At 39.7% G+C, this 16,995-nt stretch overlaps 2 protein-coding genes across 3 annotated transcripts in view; one reads left to right on the forward strand and one right to left on the reverse strand.

Moving 5' to 3' along the window:
* Positions 1–92: 92 nt before the first annotated feature.
* natd1 (protein NATD1) lies at positions 93–3,926 on the reverse strand. The gene is made up of 3 exons (XM_032538758.1): positions 3,649–3,926; positions 2,398–2,516; positions 93–2,213 (listed from the first exon to the last, which is right to left on the reverse strand). Exons 1-3 carry the CDS (start codon positions 3,746–3,748, stop codon positions 2,097–2,099), a joined length of 336 nt encoding a protein of 111 aa, XP_032394649.1. The 5' UTR covers positions 3,749–3,926; the 3' UTR covers positions 93–2,096.
* Positions 3,927–5,916: 1,990 nt separating this feature from the next.
* LOC116703728 (trichohyalin) overlaps positions 5,917–16,995 on the forward strand; it is a 14,489-nt gene continuing 3,410 nt past the window's right edge. Inside the window, exons 1-13 of one of the 2 annotated variants that reach the window (XM_032538660.1) lie at positions 5,917–6,120; positions 6,597–6,637; positions 6,995–7,055; positions 8,123–8,444; positions 8,695–8,797; positions 8,921–9,059; positions 12,053–12,162; positions 12,243–12,493; positions 12,676–12,854; positions 12,995–13,105; positions 13,190–16,018; positions 16,107–16,254; positions 16,589–16,694. In XM_032538660.1, coding sequence (XP_032394551.1) covers positions 8,393–8,444; positions 8,695–8,797; positions 8,921–9,059; positions 12,053–12,162; positions 12,243–12,493; positions 12,676–12,854; positions 12,995–13,105; positions 13,190–16,018; positions 16,107–16,254; positions 16,589–16,694 — 4,028 coding nt within the window. In that variant the 5' untranslated portion in view covers positions 5,917–6,120; positions 6,597–6,637; positions 6,995–7,055; positions 8,123–8,392. The remainder of the gene's footprint in view (positions 6,121–6,596; positions 6,638–6,994; positions 7,056–8,122; positions 8,445–8,694; positions 8,798–8,920; positions 9,060–12,052; positions 12,163–12,242; positions 12,494–12,675; positions 12,855–12,994; positions 13,106–13,189; positions 16,019–16,106; positions 16,255–16,588; positions 16,695–16,995) is intronic. The other variant, XM_032538658.1, reaches the window with a different exon arrangement.

Consider the following 16,995-nt stretch of genomic DNA (forward strand, 5'->3'; position numbering starts at 1 on the left):
AATCTATTTTGCGGTATCTAATCTTCTCTTTAAAGTTGGCTGTATGTGGAGCTTTTCCTGTTTTGTCATAAATACATACTTTGACATCAACAATGTGATGAGTATTGTTTTATTTATTTATACAACAAGAATGGGGTGGAAAAAAGTAAAGCACAAAACAATATAACAGGAATTGGTACATTATGGTAGAGCCACCTGCTCAAAACTGTTAAATCAGACATTTGTTTCTATTCAAGAAAACACACAAATATAAACACCAAATGCAAAGTTTTACAAAGGGAAAGTGGTTTCCTGCAATTACCTCAAGAGATTAAAGCAGTTTGTGTGTGTCCTGCCAGAGTGTGTTGAGAAACCTGAGGTATTTTTCTCCTTAACACATGAAGATTGTCAACAGCAGAAGCTCCGGAAGAGCCTAAAAAGGGAAACTACAGTAAACCTTTCAGTAAAACCCTTCTTCCATGATGACCTTTATCACTTTAATATCAGCTGGCAAAAGAAGCTTTGTGAGTACGAACAAAAAGAATCCAAGCAATCCAGTGTCATTTTTCTGATGGACACAACGAAATGTAAATGCCCTGAATATAACGGCTGTTTTTTAAATGCTGTTTTAAGCGGAGATATTTATTCATCTCCACATGGAAGTGTCTGAAAACCTTCAGACCTAATGTATCACGAGTGCCTGTAATATTTAACACATACCATGGAGACAATAATGAGTTTTGTCCCCGGAGTTAGACTCAGTTTGTGTTCTTTGGTTTACAAATCTCTGCACCTTTGACTAATCCATTTGTAACTCCAATAATGAACGGTACATCTATGTTACTGGGAAGAATGGATGGAATAACACTCAAACCAAACAGTTTGGGGAAATAAGATCTTTAAAATGCAGATTCAATTTTTTTTTTTTTTTTTAAATTACCCACCAATTTACGCCTATACTTCTTAGCATTCAGCAAGAAAAAAAAAAACTGAGTATCTTAATGTTTTAAAGACGTGTTTAGTATTCACAGCATAGAAATATAGCAAGAGTAGAGGACACTTAACTCTTTACTGTGGAAATTTGATTAGTTCAAAAGAAAATGGCACTCAGCACTGTGCATTGACCATAAAATAGAATGAGTTGGCTCGCTAAAAACGGTCAGTTCGTTTGCAATGGCACACATTAAAATGGCTGCTACTCCAACCATCCTGCTATGTTAATTTTAATGGGAATGTCTGTTCTCTCATTCTATTTTTATGAATCAGGTTACTTAAGTATCATTTCAGGAGAGGAAAGCAAATAGAAAGAAATAACAAAAAGCCAAAGAATATTAAAAGGGGGTTAAAATATAAGTCATAAACGTTTGAGCATCAGTGAAGCCAATATGGCTTCTGCTCACAACTAATGAGTCCAAAGGACAGGAAATTTGCAACAAATAAGATTTGACTCCAACTGTTTACATTACAGGCCTAAGGTTGCATTCCCACCAAATCAGGCGTTGTGGTGATCAGCGCAGCGTTGTGAGACGGTATGGGAGTGTTACATAAACGAGCCATGTGTGTCTCCATTGTGTTCCCCACTCCATTGCGTTTTCTTTGATTGTCAGTACAACACACTTGCAGTGATTGGTAGTTTGTTGGTAATTCTGTTTCAACTTTTCGCTGTAAGCTGCTGCATTTTTCCCCCGACATCCTCTGCAGCCCAATTGCAGTAGCCACATTCACATGAATGGCAGGACTGGCGTTTTCGCCGAACACCCAATTTGATGTGAATGCAGCCTAACCCTTGTTTCCAGTCCGTAATGGGTCGATCTTGAAGGTTTCTGTATGAGGTAACAGGCTTCAGCTTTGGTTAGCTTATTTGCTCATGTTTTTACAGGTAGTGACCAGCAGATACACTTCCTGTTTCTGGTGAGTGTGTATCCCCTTGTTATGGACCCGTAGACCCAACGTTCAGCTCGTGGACGTCTTTGCCGTGAGATCAGTTGTCTCTAGAGGGACATGCCTGGAAGGTCATTTGTTGTACGTCAGCCTGTAACTCCAAAGCATGATGCCACACAACATTTATCCCCTGGGAGTCTCTTTCTCCTCCTCTTTGCTGTCAGAGTCATGTAGGGTCATTGATAAATATGTTCAAAGTATTGAGGCTGAGGATTCTCTTTGACATATTTCTGAATGTACCAGCAGGTCAAGTGGGCTTTCAGATCCTCTTCCACCACAAAATCCATGGCTGCCTGCCATCACAAAAGCATAAAAATCACATCACAACGGTTCTAACAGGCATTTTCTTTTTTTAATGTTATTATTATTATTATTATTATTATTATTATTACATGTTGGGCCTTTAAGACATGAACAGAAAGATGAACTTTCTCTCTTCTCGTAAGATGATGATAGAGGAAAATGTATGAGTTTTACCTTGGCCAGGTGCTTGGCTATTCCTCTACCTCTGTAAGCATCTGGAACTTCAGTGTGTTGCAAGTCCACTGTCTTCTTCCCAACATATTCATACAGCAGAACTGCACGATCATGAGATCCTGAGGGCAGACAGAGGTCACAGTTCTTGATTGTGTTAAGTTGGTCTCAACCCAACCCAGTTTCATAAAGTTTGCAAAAAGCAACAGCAACCCCACCTAGCTGGGTGATTGTCAAAAATTGATTGTTACGCACATAGTCTAAGTTATTGATCAAGTTGCAGGAGCATCTTGAAATCTATGCATAATACTGCAACATGGCTGCACAATTAGACAAGGCATGAGTAATGTCCTTCAGTGTGCTTTCAATAACCTCAAAACTTTAGGGTTTGATACCATGTGGTGCCAAAGTTAATAGCCTATACCTTTAACAGAAAAGAACACATCCCATAGCAGGTTCAGACAATGCTTGTGGAAAAGAATAATGTAGCTGGTAGGAGAGAGACAGAACTTGAAGATCTTCACCAATTTGCTGTGAACACATATCACACATCTATGAAAACCTGACTCCATGAAAACATTAAATGGAACTAACCTGGACATGTAGCTACACACATTAACACACTTCAAAACACCCGTTTAGTTTGTCATTAACTAAAAAACAACAACAACAAACATGTAACTCACTGCGTAAACAAAATGGGTTTGAAATAAAAGTTTAAAAAAGAACTGCCACAACCCATATATGGGTCTGATTAAAAAAATAAAGTATGTCTATTCAGGGACTTTCAAATGTTTGGTGTTTTAAGCACACAGGTTGGATAATAGCCAAGTCGTCATACGGTAACGTCACTAAAGATAATGATTGATGGTGAGTAATAGCTATTAAATTGTCTTTTGTAAGTGGATGCCATTCAAGGTTGCATATTTGCTTTCAGGAATGGAACCATGGGTGTAATAGAATGAAACGAAGAAAATGTATACGGAAACAAGCTGGTGAAGTTACAAGTCAAGGAAATGAGCAGCTTTGACCAAGAAGCACAGTCGTCTGTTTAGTTTCTGACACGAGGTAACAATGGAATAAAGACGTGACATTCCTAAAATGTGAATTAAATAACGCCTCCGTGTCTTAAATGGCAGCTGGAGTTATCAATAAGGACACGGCGACGACGTTGCAAGCAAGAAAACCTAGCTACAAACACCTCTGAGCTAACATTAGCCAGCTAGCATGCTAATGTTTACATGTTGAACTTACCATTTAGCCTTATAACGAACTGCCGACGCTTTTTATCGTGTTCCACCTGGATCTGAGAGTTGTTTGCGTCGAAGACATTCGCCGGTGCCGCCTGTGCCATAGTAGCTTGCTACAGTTAACGATGACTGCTATGCTACTCTTCAGAGATGCTAACCAGAAATGGCTACATGAAAATAAATTATGAACGGTCAAAGCAGCACACATCACCTCATCCAACGAAATCAGCTGTGAGGTAATATGACCGCCAGCCAATCAACGCCGGCATTGCCAGAGAGGCGAGAACAGTGCATATAAATGTAAACAAATAAAATAATTACTATATTACACATAGCTATGATAACATGTTATTCTGTAGGAGGTTATACAGAATTGTTGGCGTTGACACCCCCTAACTTTGAGACCGACCGCAAATGCATTCAAGTCACCTGGGAAAATAGAAGGTGCATGTAAAAGTGCAGTTTAATCATCCAATTTCCCGAGTTAAAGCGAGTTTAATAGCCTACTTAACGTTGTCTCTTTAGCTAATGGTTCAGATTGGGCAAAAGAAACATTTGGAGTGAACTATAATTAGTTAATTAATATTATTAATTTAGTAACAACACTGTAATCAGTTACAGCTACTTAGAATTGCCTCATCGCATGAAATCAAACTATTTGATATAGTGTTTAACCTTTAGAAAAAAAGGTTAAACGATTTCTTACTCACTTCAAAATCATAAAATTGTCTGCAAAGTTGTCATTTTTTTCTCTAGTGCCTGTTTTGTTCCCATGTGTGTTCAAACCTTTTTTTTATATACAGTGGTGCTTATAAGTTTATGAACCCATGCTAAAATTAACTAAAAAGAGGAATAAAAAATAATCTTTTGGAAATTTATCTTTTTGCAAAAAAATGGGAAAATCCAACCTTTATGGACATTAGACATTAGAGATCTCATTACTGATTTTGACCACTTGTGTTCTCTGTAATTGGAAATCCAAAATCCAGGGCGGCTGTGGCTCAGTGGTAGAGCGGTTGCCTGCCAATCGGAAGGTTGGTGGTTCGATCCCCGCCCCTGCAGTCATTGTCGAAGTGTCCTTGGGCAAGACATTGAACCCCGAGTTGCCCCCGGAGTGCGCATCGGAGTGTGAGTGTGTATGAATGTATATCTGATGAGCAGGTGGCACCTTGTACGGCCACAGTGTATGAATGTGTGTGAATGGTGAATGTCTCCTGTAGATGTGAAAGGGCTTTGAGCAGTTGTTAAGACTGGAAAAGCGCTATATAAATACAGCACAATACAGCACATTTACGTAAGGAATTATGGACCCCCATTGTTAAAGTTTCTGAAAAACGTTTCTGGGTAAAATTGTATTAAAAGCAGAGCTGTAATCTATAAAGATGACATTTGCATAGTTGCCTTGGGCCTTCAGGTGCTCTAGAATGGAGTGGAGACATAGGTATACAGCATCCTCATTGGACCAGTTTGCCCTGTATGCAAACTGGAAGGGGTCTAGCCTGACCACACTGGACAGATGTTACATGTTAGTGCTACAGGTCACATAGGGGTGTGTATACTTATGCCCCCTGTTTTTTAAGGAAGAACACAGTATATTTATGTATAATACATTATTCATTCACAAACAGAATTAGTGTCCTCAAAGGTTGGATTTGACCTATTTTTGTTTTTATTAAGTAATTAAGATCAATTTCCAAAAGGTGATTTTTTTATTCCTCTTTTTAGTTAACTTTAGCATGGGTTCAAAAACTTATAAGCACCACTGTATAGCTTACTGTATTTTCATTTTCCATCTCAATGTACTGCTTTACACTTTTTTTGCCTAGACCACACAACTGATTTATTAATGAGTTTAGGCACATTTGCTATAATCACATGGTAATTGATTTCTTGGTGTATAAAAAGTGCTTTCATTCAGACGAGTGATGTATAGTAGTTTTGATAGTTCAGGTCGGGTCACAGCTCACAGATTCACAGTGACAGCTGTGTTGCTGTGTGTGTTCTCAGCACAGCAAATGTAAAATCAGCAGACAAATCCTTCTCTGTTGGACTCGGTTCACGTGTTTCTCTACACTGCTGTTGTGGATTGTACTCATATAAGTTAAATGCTGTGTTGTATTATAAACTTGAAAGCCTTTGCAGTATTTCTAGACATTGTAGGCAGGTATGTCTACATCACTAAAACACAGTGAAGTAATCCTGTTAAGCTGTTGGCTTAATCCTGCAAAACTCTAATGGAGTTTGTCAACTCTGTATGGGATTGTCTGTGTGTGTGTGTGTGTATGTGTGTTTCTTTGGGACACTATTGTAACGACCTGTGATGTGTTCTCTCTGGTATTTGCCAGATTAAGTGAGAGGGAGCGCACCTCTTTTGCAGATGGATAACAATATCAGCCAGAAGTTCTCACGTTTATCTTAATATTCTCATTCAGTGTTTTTTCATTATACTGCCCAAAATGATGTCCAAGGCGCCAAGGTAAGTGTATCATTGCTTTTAAGCTATTTTTGGATTGCGATGCCCATAACATCTCTATAATAATAATGAACACACATGCAGTGTACTCACATGACAGCTGAAACAAGGAACTATGAGCATGTTTAATTCTTTACAGACAAAAGTTTGTAATATTTACCTGTTCTCTTCTAAATGTGACCAGTTTATTGGCAGTGAATTCTCTCTTTCTTAATGTGAGAGACATGGATGTGGTATAGATTAAAACGTTTTTTTTAACACTTAACATTGTAGACTCTGTGCGCAGCCTTTGGCTGCCAATTTATGTAAATGTTTCCTGGCACAATCCTGCCAACTCTGGGCTCTAATTTACGACGTAAAAAGCCCCTCCATCTTTTCTGAAGTAATCACAGCTTTTCCATGTGTCATTTTGGCAAAATTAGAGGAAAAGACAACATGTTGACCTTCAGTAATCATTTTGCATTGCGTTTTCTAAACAGTGCAGTAGGCTGATTCGGGAAACAGCTTGTTGACTTGTCAGGTAGGCATAAGGAATACAGAAATGATCAATAACTTTAATTATTTTATCTGAATCTTGAACTGCACTTGAAATAATTGTGTCAGATTATTCATATTCATTTAAAACAACAATGATCACGGCTTGTCAACTGCCTACTATTTCCAAAAACATGGGCAACATCCACAAGCTCTTAATTAGCTTACAAGTACACATAATACATACAGTAAAATTATCAGCAATTAATAAATATTGCCAAATAAAATGTAATGATAACATTTTGGACCCCCCCCCCCCACACACACACACACACAAAAGTTTCTGAAAGTGCAGGATGACAGGATGATTTATGCTCAACTGTCTTAATCTTATCTATAACAGGTGGCCTGATACCCTGGTCAACTCTAAGACCAACAAACCTGGACAGAAGACAGGGGGGAAGGTAAGTGCCAAAATCACTTCATAAATGCTGGTTTGAGAAGTGATGAACTTAAGTGTGTCCATCTTTTTATATTTATATATGTATATATATATATATATATATATATATATATATAATATAATATCATATATATATATATATATATATATATATATATATATATATTAGTTGAAGTGTCATGAGGATTAGGCAACACATGCCCTTGAAATTACGACTCACTTTACATTTTCATTTTTCATTCATTCTTCTAGAAAAAGTATATTTCCCCCCACAGACTGCTGCTCAGCTGCATTGGAAACATATTGACGTGGAACACATTTGATCACAATAAACCAATAAACCTGATTTGAGATAGTTTATGATGTTTATAAAATGCAACAGCAGTATTGTTAAAATTGTTTTGAGTTGTGAAATTGACTCGTCCTCTAAGGGATCACGTGGGGGTCCTTTAAATAAGATCTCCTAAATACCGTTGACTCTGTAGCACTAACTTAACATGGACCCAATTTTTTCAGACTGGGTGCATGTTTTTGCTAGATGTGCATGCATTTGGTTTTATTTATGTAACAATTAATGGCCAAAGATGAAGTTAGTGCATTTACAACCCTTACAAGCTGCTAAGTCAGGACTCTTCGAGCCTCCTTTAATTGATTTTTCTGTCTTGTGGTTCGGCCACAGATTGATTGCCCCTGCAGTTGGTGAGGCTGCATCTCTAGAGACTGGAATAAACTGCCTATGTCTGATGGCTTTCCATTGCTCAAGAGTGATTAAGTTTAAGTGTGTTTGTGTCCATGATCACAGTGTCGGTCAGATGGTACTTAAGCAAATTAAGAGCTCTTTTGAGGATTAAAAGGTTCTCTTCAGTGGTGATTGGATTGTACAGTATGTGTCAAAGAGTCCTGGTTGGAATGGGGTTGAGCAAGAGTTGCAATGTACAGTACATTTAATATTATCATCCTCAAAACTGAAAACCATACAAAACTTTATACTTACAAATATGTATTTTTCTGACTCATTTTCTCAGACAATCACTAGTCTCTACTCATGCTCTTTTCTTTCCCCCAAAGGAACCAGCAGCATTAACTGTACCTGCATCTATAAGAGGTAAACAGGCAGGTAGCAGTACGTCTAAGACCAACATTAGTGTTGGAAGGAGCAAAAGCCTCAGCAGCAGAGGTAGTGATTCAACTACTAGCGGCAGTAAGGCTGATGGCAGTTTGAAAAGAGGCAGTCAGGGTGCCAGACAAGCATCTCGCCCGGCAAGACCAGCTTTCCGTCTCTGCAGCAGTCGCAGCTTCTCGTCCCTCCACACCTCCTCTCTCACTGCTTCTCCGTTCATGAGAAGCAGCCGCTCTCTCAGCAGACTCGACCAAAGATCCACCGGAGGCGGTAATTGCTTTCATTTGTTATTTATGTATGTCTGTTTGTAAAATATCATACAGAATAGTTATCCAAAATCATTTAGATTACAGTCAAAAGTCCTTGCTATGGCTAAAAAAATCTAAATGTGGCGGCTCATTTGTATTATTCCATTTATTTGTTTTTTTTCTTGCTCTTTGTTAATCACAATGTCACTAAAGATGCTTCTGAAATTGCTTTATATACAGCTGTTGTGTCTTTACTGCTGTTTCTGATATAGATTCAGACTATGCAGTTTCAAGTTCACAAGTAAAAAATGGACAAACTCCAGAAAAGAAAGCTCTGAATTCTGGCCAGCTGTTCTCCTCTGATGAGCAAATCAGGTTTGGTGTTATTTTTGAATAATATTAGAGGGTTTTAGTTGTTGCTGTTATTGTGTTATATTTCAAATTAAATATGATAACCAGTTGTGTTAATCTGTTCTATTTATGTTTCCATTATTAAAGATATAACAAAGACCAGTGTCATGGCGATAAAGCTGATAAAAGGAAAACAAGCAGCTCCTCTGAGCCACTGGTCTCTTCCTCCTCCTCTTGGGTTCCCACCACTTCATGTCATCGTCACTGCAACACAGTAAAGAAACAGGTACTCTTACTTTTAATGCAAGACTGTTATCATATCATGATGTGAATGTGACAGGCATGAATATATGATTGAAGGATATGTCCAGTCTGGCTTCTTGCTGGTTACTGAAGGCATGCCACATTTTGGGGCCTGTGCTGTTGATCATTTATTTAAATGATAGTGTACATAGCACTTGATAATGAGCCTTTGTTGGTTTTTGTGTTTGCAATGTTTGCGATGTTTCATACCTTGACAGTTTGTATATTTTGTCATGCCTCATTTACAAATTCATGAAAGGATCAGGATTTTCAAAGAGTGAAATTAAATCACAGTCATTGGGGTATTGAAAGACAGGAACGTCACAATATCTGAACTTTAAAGAATCACATAATAAAATATTATAAACAAAGAATCGTGTTTAAAACATTAAATAACCTTTAAAAAAACTCAGAAACGCAGATGTTTGAGCTTTCTGTGTTTGTCTTGTGTCACAACTGGCTCATAGGCTGCAACAAACATGGGAAAGCAGAAGAGGTATTGTATTAGCATAAAACACAGACGCAACAGGGTTACAGAACCCATACTGAATGAATGGGTGTGTGGAAATGTCTGTAACAAGCAAGACCAAAATGACAGCCAAGGTGTGGCTCTTGACCGAGACCCAGAATAATGAATAATGATGATCATCGATAAAGCAATGGATCAAATTTGTTGATTATTCCTAGTCATTATTATGATACACAATATTTCTTTGGTTATTGCAAATAAGATGCTTTGCTTCTTCTTCAGCCTGCCCTCTTTAACTTTAATAAAGGATGGATGATGCGGAAGGATGCATCTGGTCAGGTGAACTGGTCAATTCACTTCTACTTCAAATTTTAGCAACAGTGGCATGATTACAGGTCTCACAAGCTAATAATCCTGTGTCTTGTTCTGCTTAGTGGCAGAAACACTGGTTTGTCCTGACTGATCCTGAAGTTTTATAAAGATTCAATAGCTCAGGAGGTGCGCTGATATTCTGCTATACTCTGTTAAAACCAAATATAAATGTAACTTTACAGTTGAATAAGAATACCATGTGTCTGTCAGTATGGAGATTGATCCTAACAAAATAATTAAATAGGTGAAAAACAAATCAGGACCCAGACATGTGACACTCTAGTCAACATTAACTGTAAGTGAATGCTTAAATGGAGTTTCATGTCACAGATATTTGCCCTAAGCTGTCTTTGTTCCGTGATTGTTCATTTCAGGCAGCTGATGTGAACTTCTCAAATTTACGGTCAAACAAATGAGTAATGCAAATAGTATGATGATTTTGATAACATATATATTATTATTCAGTATGGTGAAGGCAGACATTTTGTATTTTAAAAAACAGTTCTGTAGATTTATTTCTCATGATTTCATTTTACCCAAATATTCATGGTTCAATACATATTTAGAGCAATACAATAAAATAATCCAGCTGCTACACAGACAGGTAGGCCAAGTATGTGCCAGAGTCTAAGCAACCAGCATCGATGATCTTAAAGCATCACAATTGGTGATAGCTGTTGGAGCTAGAAAAGAAAAATGGACCAGCAACCCATTTGTTACTTTGGGGTGGCAGTAGCTCAGTGCGTAGGGATTTGGGTTGGGAAACGCAGGGTTGCTGGTTCAAGTCACTGTATGGACCAAAGTCTGGAGTGTGGACTGCAAACTGCCGGTGGAGAGATGCCAGTTCAGATGCCAGTTGCCTGGATGCTCCTGGCACTGCCAAGGTGCTCTTGAGCAAGGCAACAAATCCCCCCAATTATCAAACAGTCGCAGCCTCTCACTCTGACATCTCTCCATTTGTGCATGTATAAGGTCTGAGCATGTGTGTATTTCAGGCCTGTGTGTAGTGTGTTCTAACAAACAGAGTTCAAATTGTAAATTAATTTTTTTGTCTTTTCTACTTAAGCAAGTGTGGACCTAGTATGGAGGAACTCTGTGGGCGTAAATTATACAGGTTCTGTTGCTTTGCACTGGTACCAAGGTCGATTTTAGTTTGTTTTGTTGTTTATGCTGTCAAACTTATTATGGTCTTAAATATCTAGAGTAGGAATCCACAAACAAATCTCTCTGCCACTCTGGAATCATGTGGCTTTTAAGCTCCTCTGTGGCTCTCTCTTTGAGGTTTGATGTCCTCTTATATGCATAGTATTCCTGGTTTATTTTTGATGAAACCTTGAGTATTCTCTGCAAACTCCACTTTCTCCCCCTTTATGTTGTGAGTTATTTATTCTCTGCATCTGTACAATCAAACTGGATTACACCTGATCTGAAGGCCATGATGCTCACTTACTATAAGGCTTGTGTCTTTTGTTCTGTTCTTCACTAATATACTGTGTTAATATGAATGACCTTTCTGTAATGATATTTCACAGGTGTTTTTGTTTTTGGGGTGGATTTTTTGGGGGATTTACAGAAATGTTGGTTAAAGGTACAGAGGGTATAGTGTAAATCTACAGAATGTTTCCGTCTTTGGATTAACATAAATGTCCATAAACTTAATGAAATGGTGGTAAGGTACTGGTAATGCGTGTTGTTTTCTTACAGTGTAGTGATTTTATCTGTCTGGTTCTGGATGCCATCGCAAAACACCAATATTCCTGCTTTCTACTGTACTGTGCTGTATTGTGCTATTTTCTTATTGTATGCCAGTAACAATGCATCTACACATCTACTACAATCTATCCACATTCTTCTTTGCAACATATTGTAGTACATTTGAAAAATGGTTTTAGCAACCATAAAACATATTTAATTTAGAAAATTCCTTTTGGATGCTTGAGTAAAGAGGAGTCAAGCTGCTTTGATGTTACCTAATATCAAGGGTAAATTAAATTATTCACACATTTTAGATAAATTGTGACAAAATGTTAATACATGATACATAAATACAACTGCAAACCTTTTTTTAAAGCCAACACATCCACTACCTTTAAATTTAAGGTGTGTAACAAATAATATTTCTTTTCTTACCACAGACCAGAGACGGAGTGTACACACTCGGTGCTATGACCTCTGGGATGAGACACAACTGGGTCCAAGCAGTGTTGAAGAATGTGAGGCCCAGTCTTACCCTTGAAGTCACAAGGTAAATAGACTGTTAAAAATGCTGCATAATTGGTGTCAATTAGCTGTAGTCTACATAAGTTTCCTTTTCATTTCTCACAGCTCCCTTTCAGAGCAAGAGACTCATCAGAAATCACAGCATGCAGACTCACAGTCAGCTGAGGGTCTGGAGCAAGCTGAACACCCAAACAGCTTTTTGCAAGAGCACAAAACCAGTGACAGTGTAGAGGAAACACATCAACTGCAGAAAAAACAGGTCAAACGGCAGGCAGAAACAGAGGAAAGTTCTGCTGATGCATCGTCAATGATTGCCTCCTCCTCTGCTCCTCCACGGCAGGTGGAGGAGGGTGAAGGTGCTTTCTGTCTTCAGTGTACGCTTCATGTTGCAACCAAGTGTTGCTTCTATATTAGTGGTTTGCAATCATGTTGTATGTATTTGCTTCATAGGGGACCAGACACAATGATAAATGTCTAGATATTAGTACACAGCACATTGTACTAAATTTATTTCTTTGTATAACCTTCTGTGCACAAGGTGTGACAGATGTATCATCGTGTGTTGAAGGAGCTGGAAGTGACAGTTCTACCTCCACAACATTGCTTTCAAATCTTGAGTTTTTGGAGCAACAAGTATCAATAAACTCAACATGTGAGGACACAAAGGAGAAGGATAAATTGCCCTGTGAGCAGCAAACTAGACAACTTGTCAAAGAGGTGGGATTACGTTTGAGTGTGTGTCTGTATATTTGTAATTGACACAATTGACGCTACAATTGATTAAAGCATGTTCAGCTAAATATGTAAACACATGAATACCTGATTTGTGTGACAGTTTTGTTACTATATTTCTACAGCTGGAACAAACACAGAAGGAACTCTCTCAAATGCAGCAGTTAAACTGGGATCTGCAGGAAGAGCTAAAACGAGAGCGAGAGAAGCCTTCCAAGGAAAGTGTGCATTCACAGGTATATCACAGTAGACACTCAAACATTATACCATATCAGCATGCAAAGCACAGTTTGCCCTAAAAGCTCACTGTTGTCCCATAGAATGATCCTTTCTCCAACTCGTCTTCGGAACAAGCATTGGCTTTACAGCGGCTGCAGAAGATAAACCATGACCTCCACTTTGAGCTAGAGGCTCAAAAGAGTAGCCAGGAGGAAGCCAGGGAAGATGAACTACGACGAAGGGTAGATCTCTTAGCTCAACAAGCGCAGCTACTGGTCACAGGTGACGCCACAGCACTTGCACAAGCCCATCTGGAGCAAGATCGTCGTCAGTTTCATGAGCAGCAGATGGAGTGGGAGCATTGCGTGGCGTCCCTGAAGGTCCAGCTGAGTGCCAGTGAGGAGCAGAGGAGGGAGGCTGTGTTGCGCTTCACACAGCTGCAGCAGGAGTTGCAGAGTTTCCACAGTCTCCAGCAGGATGCTGATCGCTTGCACAAACATCTCCAAGAGGTGACAACTCAACTTCATGCTAATGAGGAAGCACAGACTCAAAAGGAGGCTCGCCTGCAGAAGCACCTCACACTCCTTCAAGCAAGTCAGGACAGAGAACGCAGGAGCTTTGCCGCTAGTCTGGAACAGGCAGAGCAACACTCACACGACCTTCAGAAAAGACTGGACAAGGCTGAACAGCAGGTTGAGAGCCTAAATAAGACTCACACTTGGACCAGGGACATTGAGGAGGCTCAACAACAACTTCAAGAGGAGCTAACGTGCACAGTATCTGCTGTGCAGAAACTTCAAGAGGAAAGAGAGCAGCTCAACCGTCGCTGTCAAGAGCTGCAGAACCAGTTATGTGAGGCAGATGAGGAGGTGGGCAGGCTGCAAAGCCGCTTGAAAACCGATGAGACGCACTACTACAATCTTGAGCACTCATACGAGAGAGTTAATGAGGAGCTGCAGCTGGCCTTAGGGAAGGTGCAGCAAAAGGAGTCTGAAACACAGGACATACGAGAAGGCTACGAGAGACTCCTGGACAGGAAGGAGCAAGAGCTGAGTGAAGTTTTGCTGAAGATGGAAGTCCTAGGTAATAGCCTTGAGGAGACGGAAGTGAAGCTGAATGATGTATTGAAAGGTTGCACTTGTGCCTTTTCTCAGCTGAAGGATGAGAACATTGAGAGACAGACAACTGATCTTCTCACTGTAAATAACAGCAGGCCGAATGCAAGAGATTCAAATGCAGTTGAACATGCAGAAGATTACCCAGAAAGATACATGTCTGTGATCCAGATGCTTGAAACCAAGCTTTATGTAACAGAGGAGAAACTCAGGGACATCATGCAAAGACTGGAGGAGCACCAGAGTCACATCAGCTGCCAGGACCCCCACCTTTGCTCCCAGCTAACTCAAAGCCGAGCCACCACTCAGCACCTCAGTCTGCTGCTCCACAGTCGGACCAAGCAGAGCCAGCGCTTCGCCCAGGAGACAGAAAACCGCTGCAGGATGTTGGTCGGCAGGTTTCAGGTCGCACTGAACATCATACAAGTCTGCAGAGAGAGGCTCCAAGCCACTCCGATTAATATTATGGACTTTGAGAATCAATTAGCAACCGTCGCAGCCTGCCTTCAGCAGGGAGAGAAAGATGCAGAGAAACAGCAGCATGAATCACACAATGAAAGCAAAGGAGAGGACAGGATCCTATTTGATGAGACATTAGCTGAGAGCAACATTAGTGCTCAAAGTAAACCCCCAAATGATGACATGCAAAGTGTTCGGAAGTGTTTAATGAGGGAAGCATTTGTAGTAGAAAAAATGGTGTCTGTCCTTCAGAGCCAACATGGCATTGGGCAACTATCCTTAGCATCAAGAGAGGATGTGGGGGATTTGGCACAAAAGTACAAAAACATAATCTCCCAAAGAATAGCCTTAAAAACTGAAAAAAGGACTGGGAGAGCAGAATGTGACAACAATGAACCTTTAGAGAGGGCCATTGTTGGAGTCTGTGCTGAAGCGGAGCTCATTTATACTGCCTTAAAAGTTCAACATCAATATGAGAGCATGACTCAAGTAAATAATCAAGAAGTGGAGCCTCAAAGGAAGAGTCTGGCAGACATCAACCCCCCAGAGTTGGCTTCCTATGAGGAGCACGTGCAGGGAGAGGGCAGAGGTTCAGAAGGAGCTGCAAAAGCAGTTAAAAGGATTGAATCTGATGTCCAAAAAGTAGAAGTAAAGAAAGAACCAGACTGGTTAGAGAGACTAATATCCCGGCTGCAGAAAAAGGCAAAATCCTTACACCAACTCTGCCAGGAGATTTCTGATGCCAATGCAGTAGAGTGTAGAGTGGATGATAATTGGGAAAATGCTTCTGCAGCTGACTTAAATTGGATGCAGGAGCAGGCAAAGTTAATTTATTTGTTAGACAGGCTTCACTCAGATTTAGAGCAGCAGAAAAGTGAGGTGTTACAGGACAAACTGCAAGCTTTGTGCGAAGAGCAGGATATCACATTAAAGGATGAGCAGGAGGCTTTTAATCACACCTTATGTCAGCTTCAGGAGGACAACAGCGTATTAAAAGAAGAACTGGAGTGTGCTGAGCAAAAGATAGTATCTATAGAGACTGGAAAGCAGAGGCTCCTGGAAGACATACAGAAAATTGAGGATTATCATGAGGAACGGAGGAAAAAACTGGAAATGGGGTTTCAAGAGAAGATTAGGGAACTGCAACAGATCCACGAAAAAGAGATGAAGCACTTGCATGGTCACTACACCAAGTCTTCCAAAGAGAAACAGACCAAAACCTGCACAGAGCCACCTGCTTTGACTGAAAGTACCTCCTCCCTACCAGACCAGACTACGGTGGCGAAAAAAGCAATATTGGCAGGTGGTGCAGCAGCCATGAGAGAGGCTTACCAGAAAGATCTTCAAAAACTTGAGGTAACAAAGACTTTATTTCTTTATCCGATATTCTGTCTCTTAAAGAAAGCAATTATTGATTTTGAACCGTTTCAAAATTTCAATACAGACATCCTGTCATCAAGGTGTCACTGCTATGGAGGAAATGCACAGGCAGCTGATAAGTAATCTACAGCAGCAGCATCAGACAGAGGTGGCAGCACTTCTGAAGGAGAAAGACAAGCTGCTGCAGGAAGAGACATCTGCCACAATGGCAGGTAAACGTTTTTCAGCAAGAAGTCATACAAAAATAAAAGCACTTTTTTTTTGTGACAGGGGATTTTTGCTGAAGTTGTAACAGTGTTTAAATTGATTCACAAACAATATATAACAATGAAGGACATTCCTATAATAACATGGGAACCGACTGCATTAAACTGCAATGGATGTTACAAATATGTAGATAAGCAATTTATGAGATCAGCAAAAAGAAGACTAACTATACAAGAAGCTTTTGTACATCGTGAAAAGTTAGTTAAAGATTAGCAGAAATTAAGTTACTCTAAGGTAACAATGGTTAACAATTACACAAGTTTTCATGTCTTTCTGCAGCCATTGTAGCAATGAGGAGAGCCCATAAACAGGAGCTGGAGAAAAACCGATCCGCACAGCACATCAAGGAGTGCGATGACATCGCACAACTGCGCATTGAATATGAGTGAGTTACTGCTGGTCCTGCATTTGTTTTTTCTCATATGTTGAAGGTACTAGAAGTCACCTGCATAGATCAAACTATACACTACTGCCGCATATATTGCAGGACTCTTGGATTGGATTGCATTTAATTGTGATGTGTACATTATCTAGTACTACATAAGGTAGGCTACACATCACAAGGTAACAGTGTGAAGCGGTGTGAAGCGGTTTTAGAATAGAACAGTTTGGGGTTTTCCTTAGTATCTGAAGTATGTATTTATTATTTCTTCCTGCAAAATTTTTCACTTAAAAAAAAAAAAAAA

This window comes from Etheostoma spectabile, chromosome 15 (genome assembly GCF_008692095.1).
Source record: "Etheostoma spectabile isolate EspeVRDwgs_2016 chromosome 15, UIUC_Espe_1.0, whole genome shotgun sequence".
Lineage (NCBI taxonomy): Eukaryota > Metazoa > Chordata > Actinopteri > Perciformes > Percidae > Etheostoma > Etheostoma spectabile.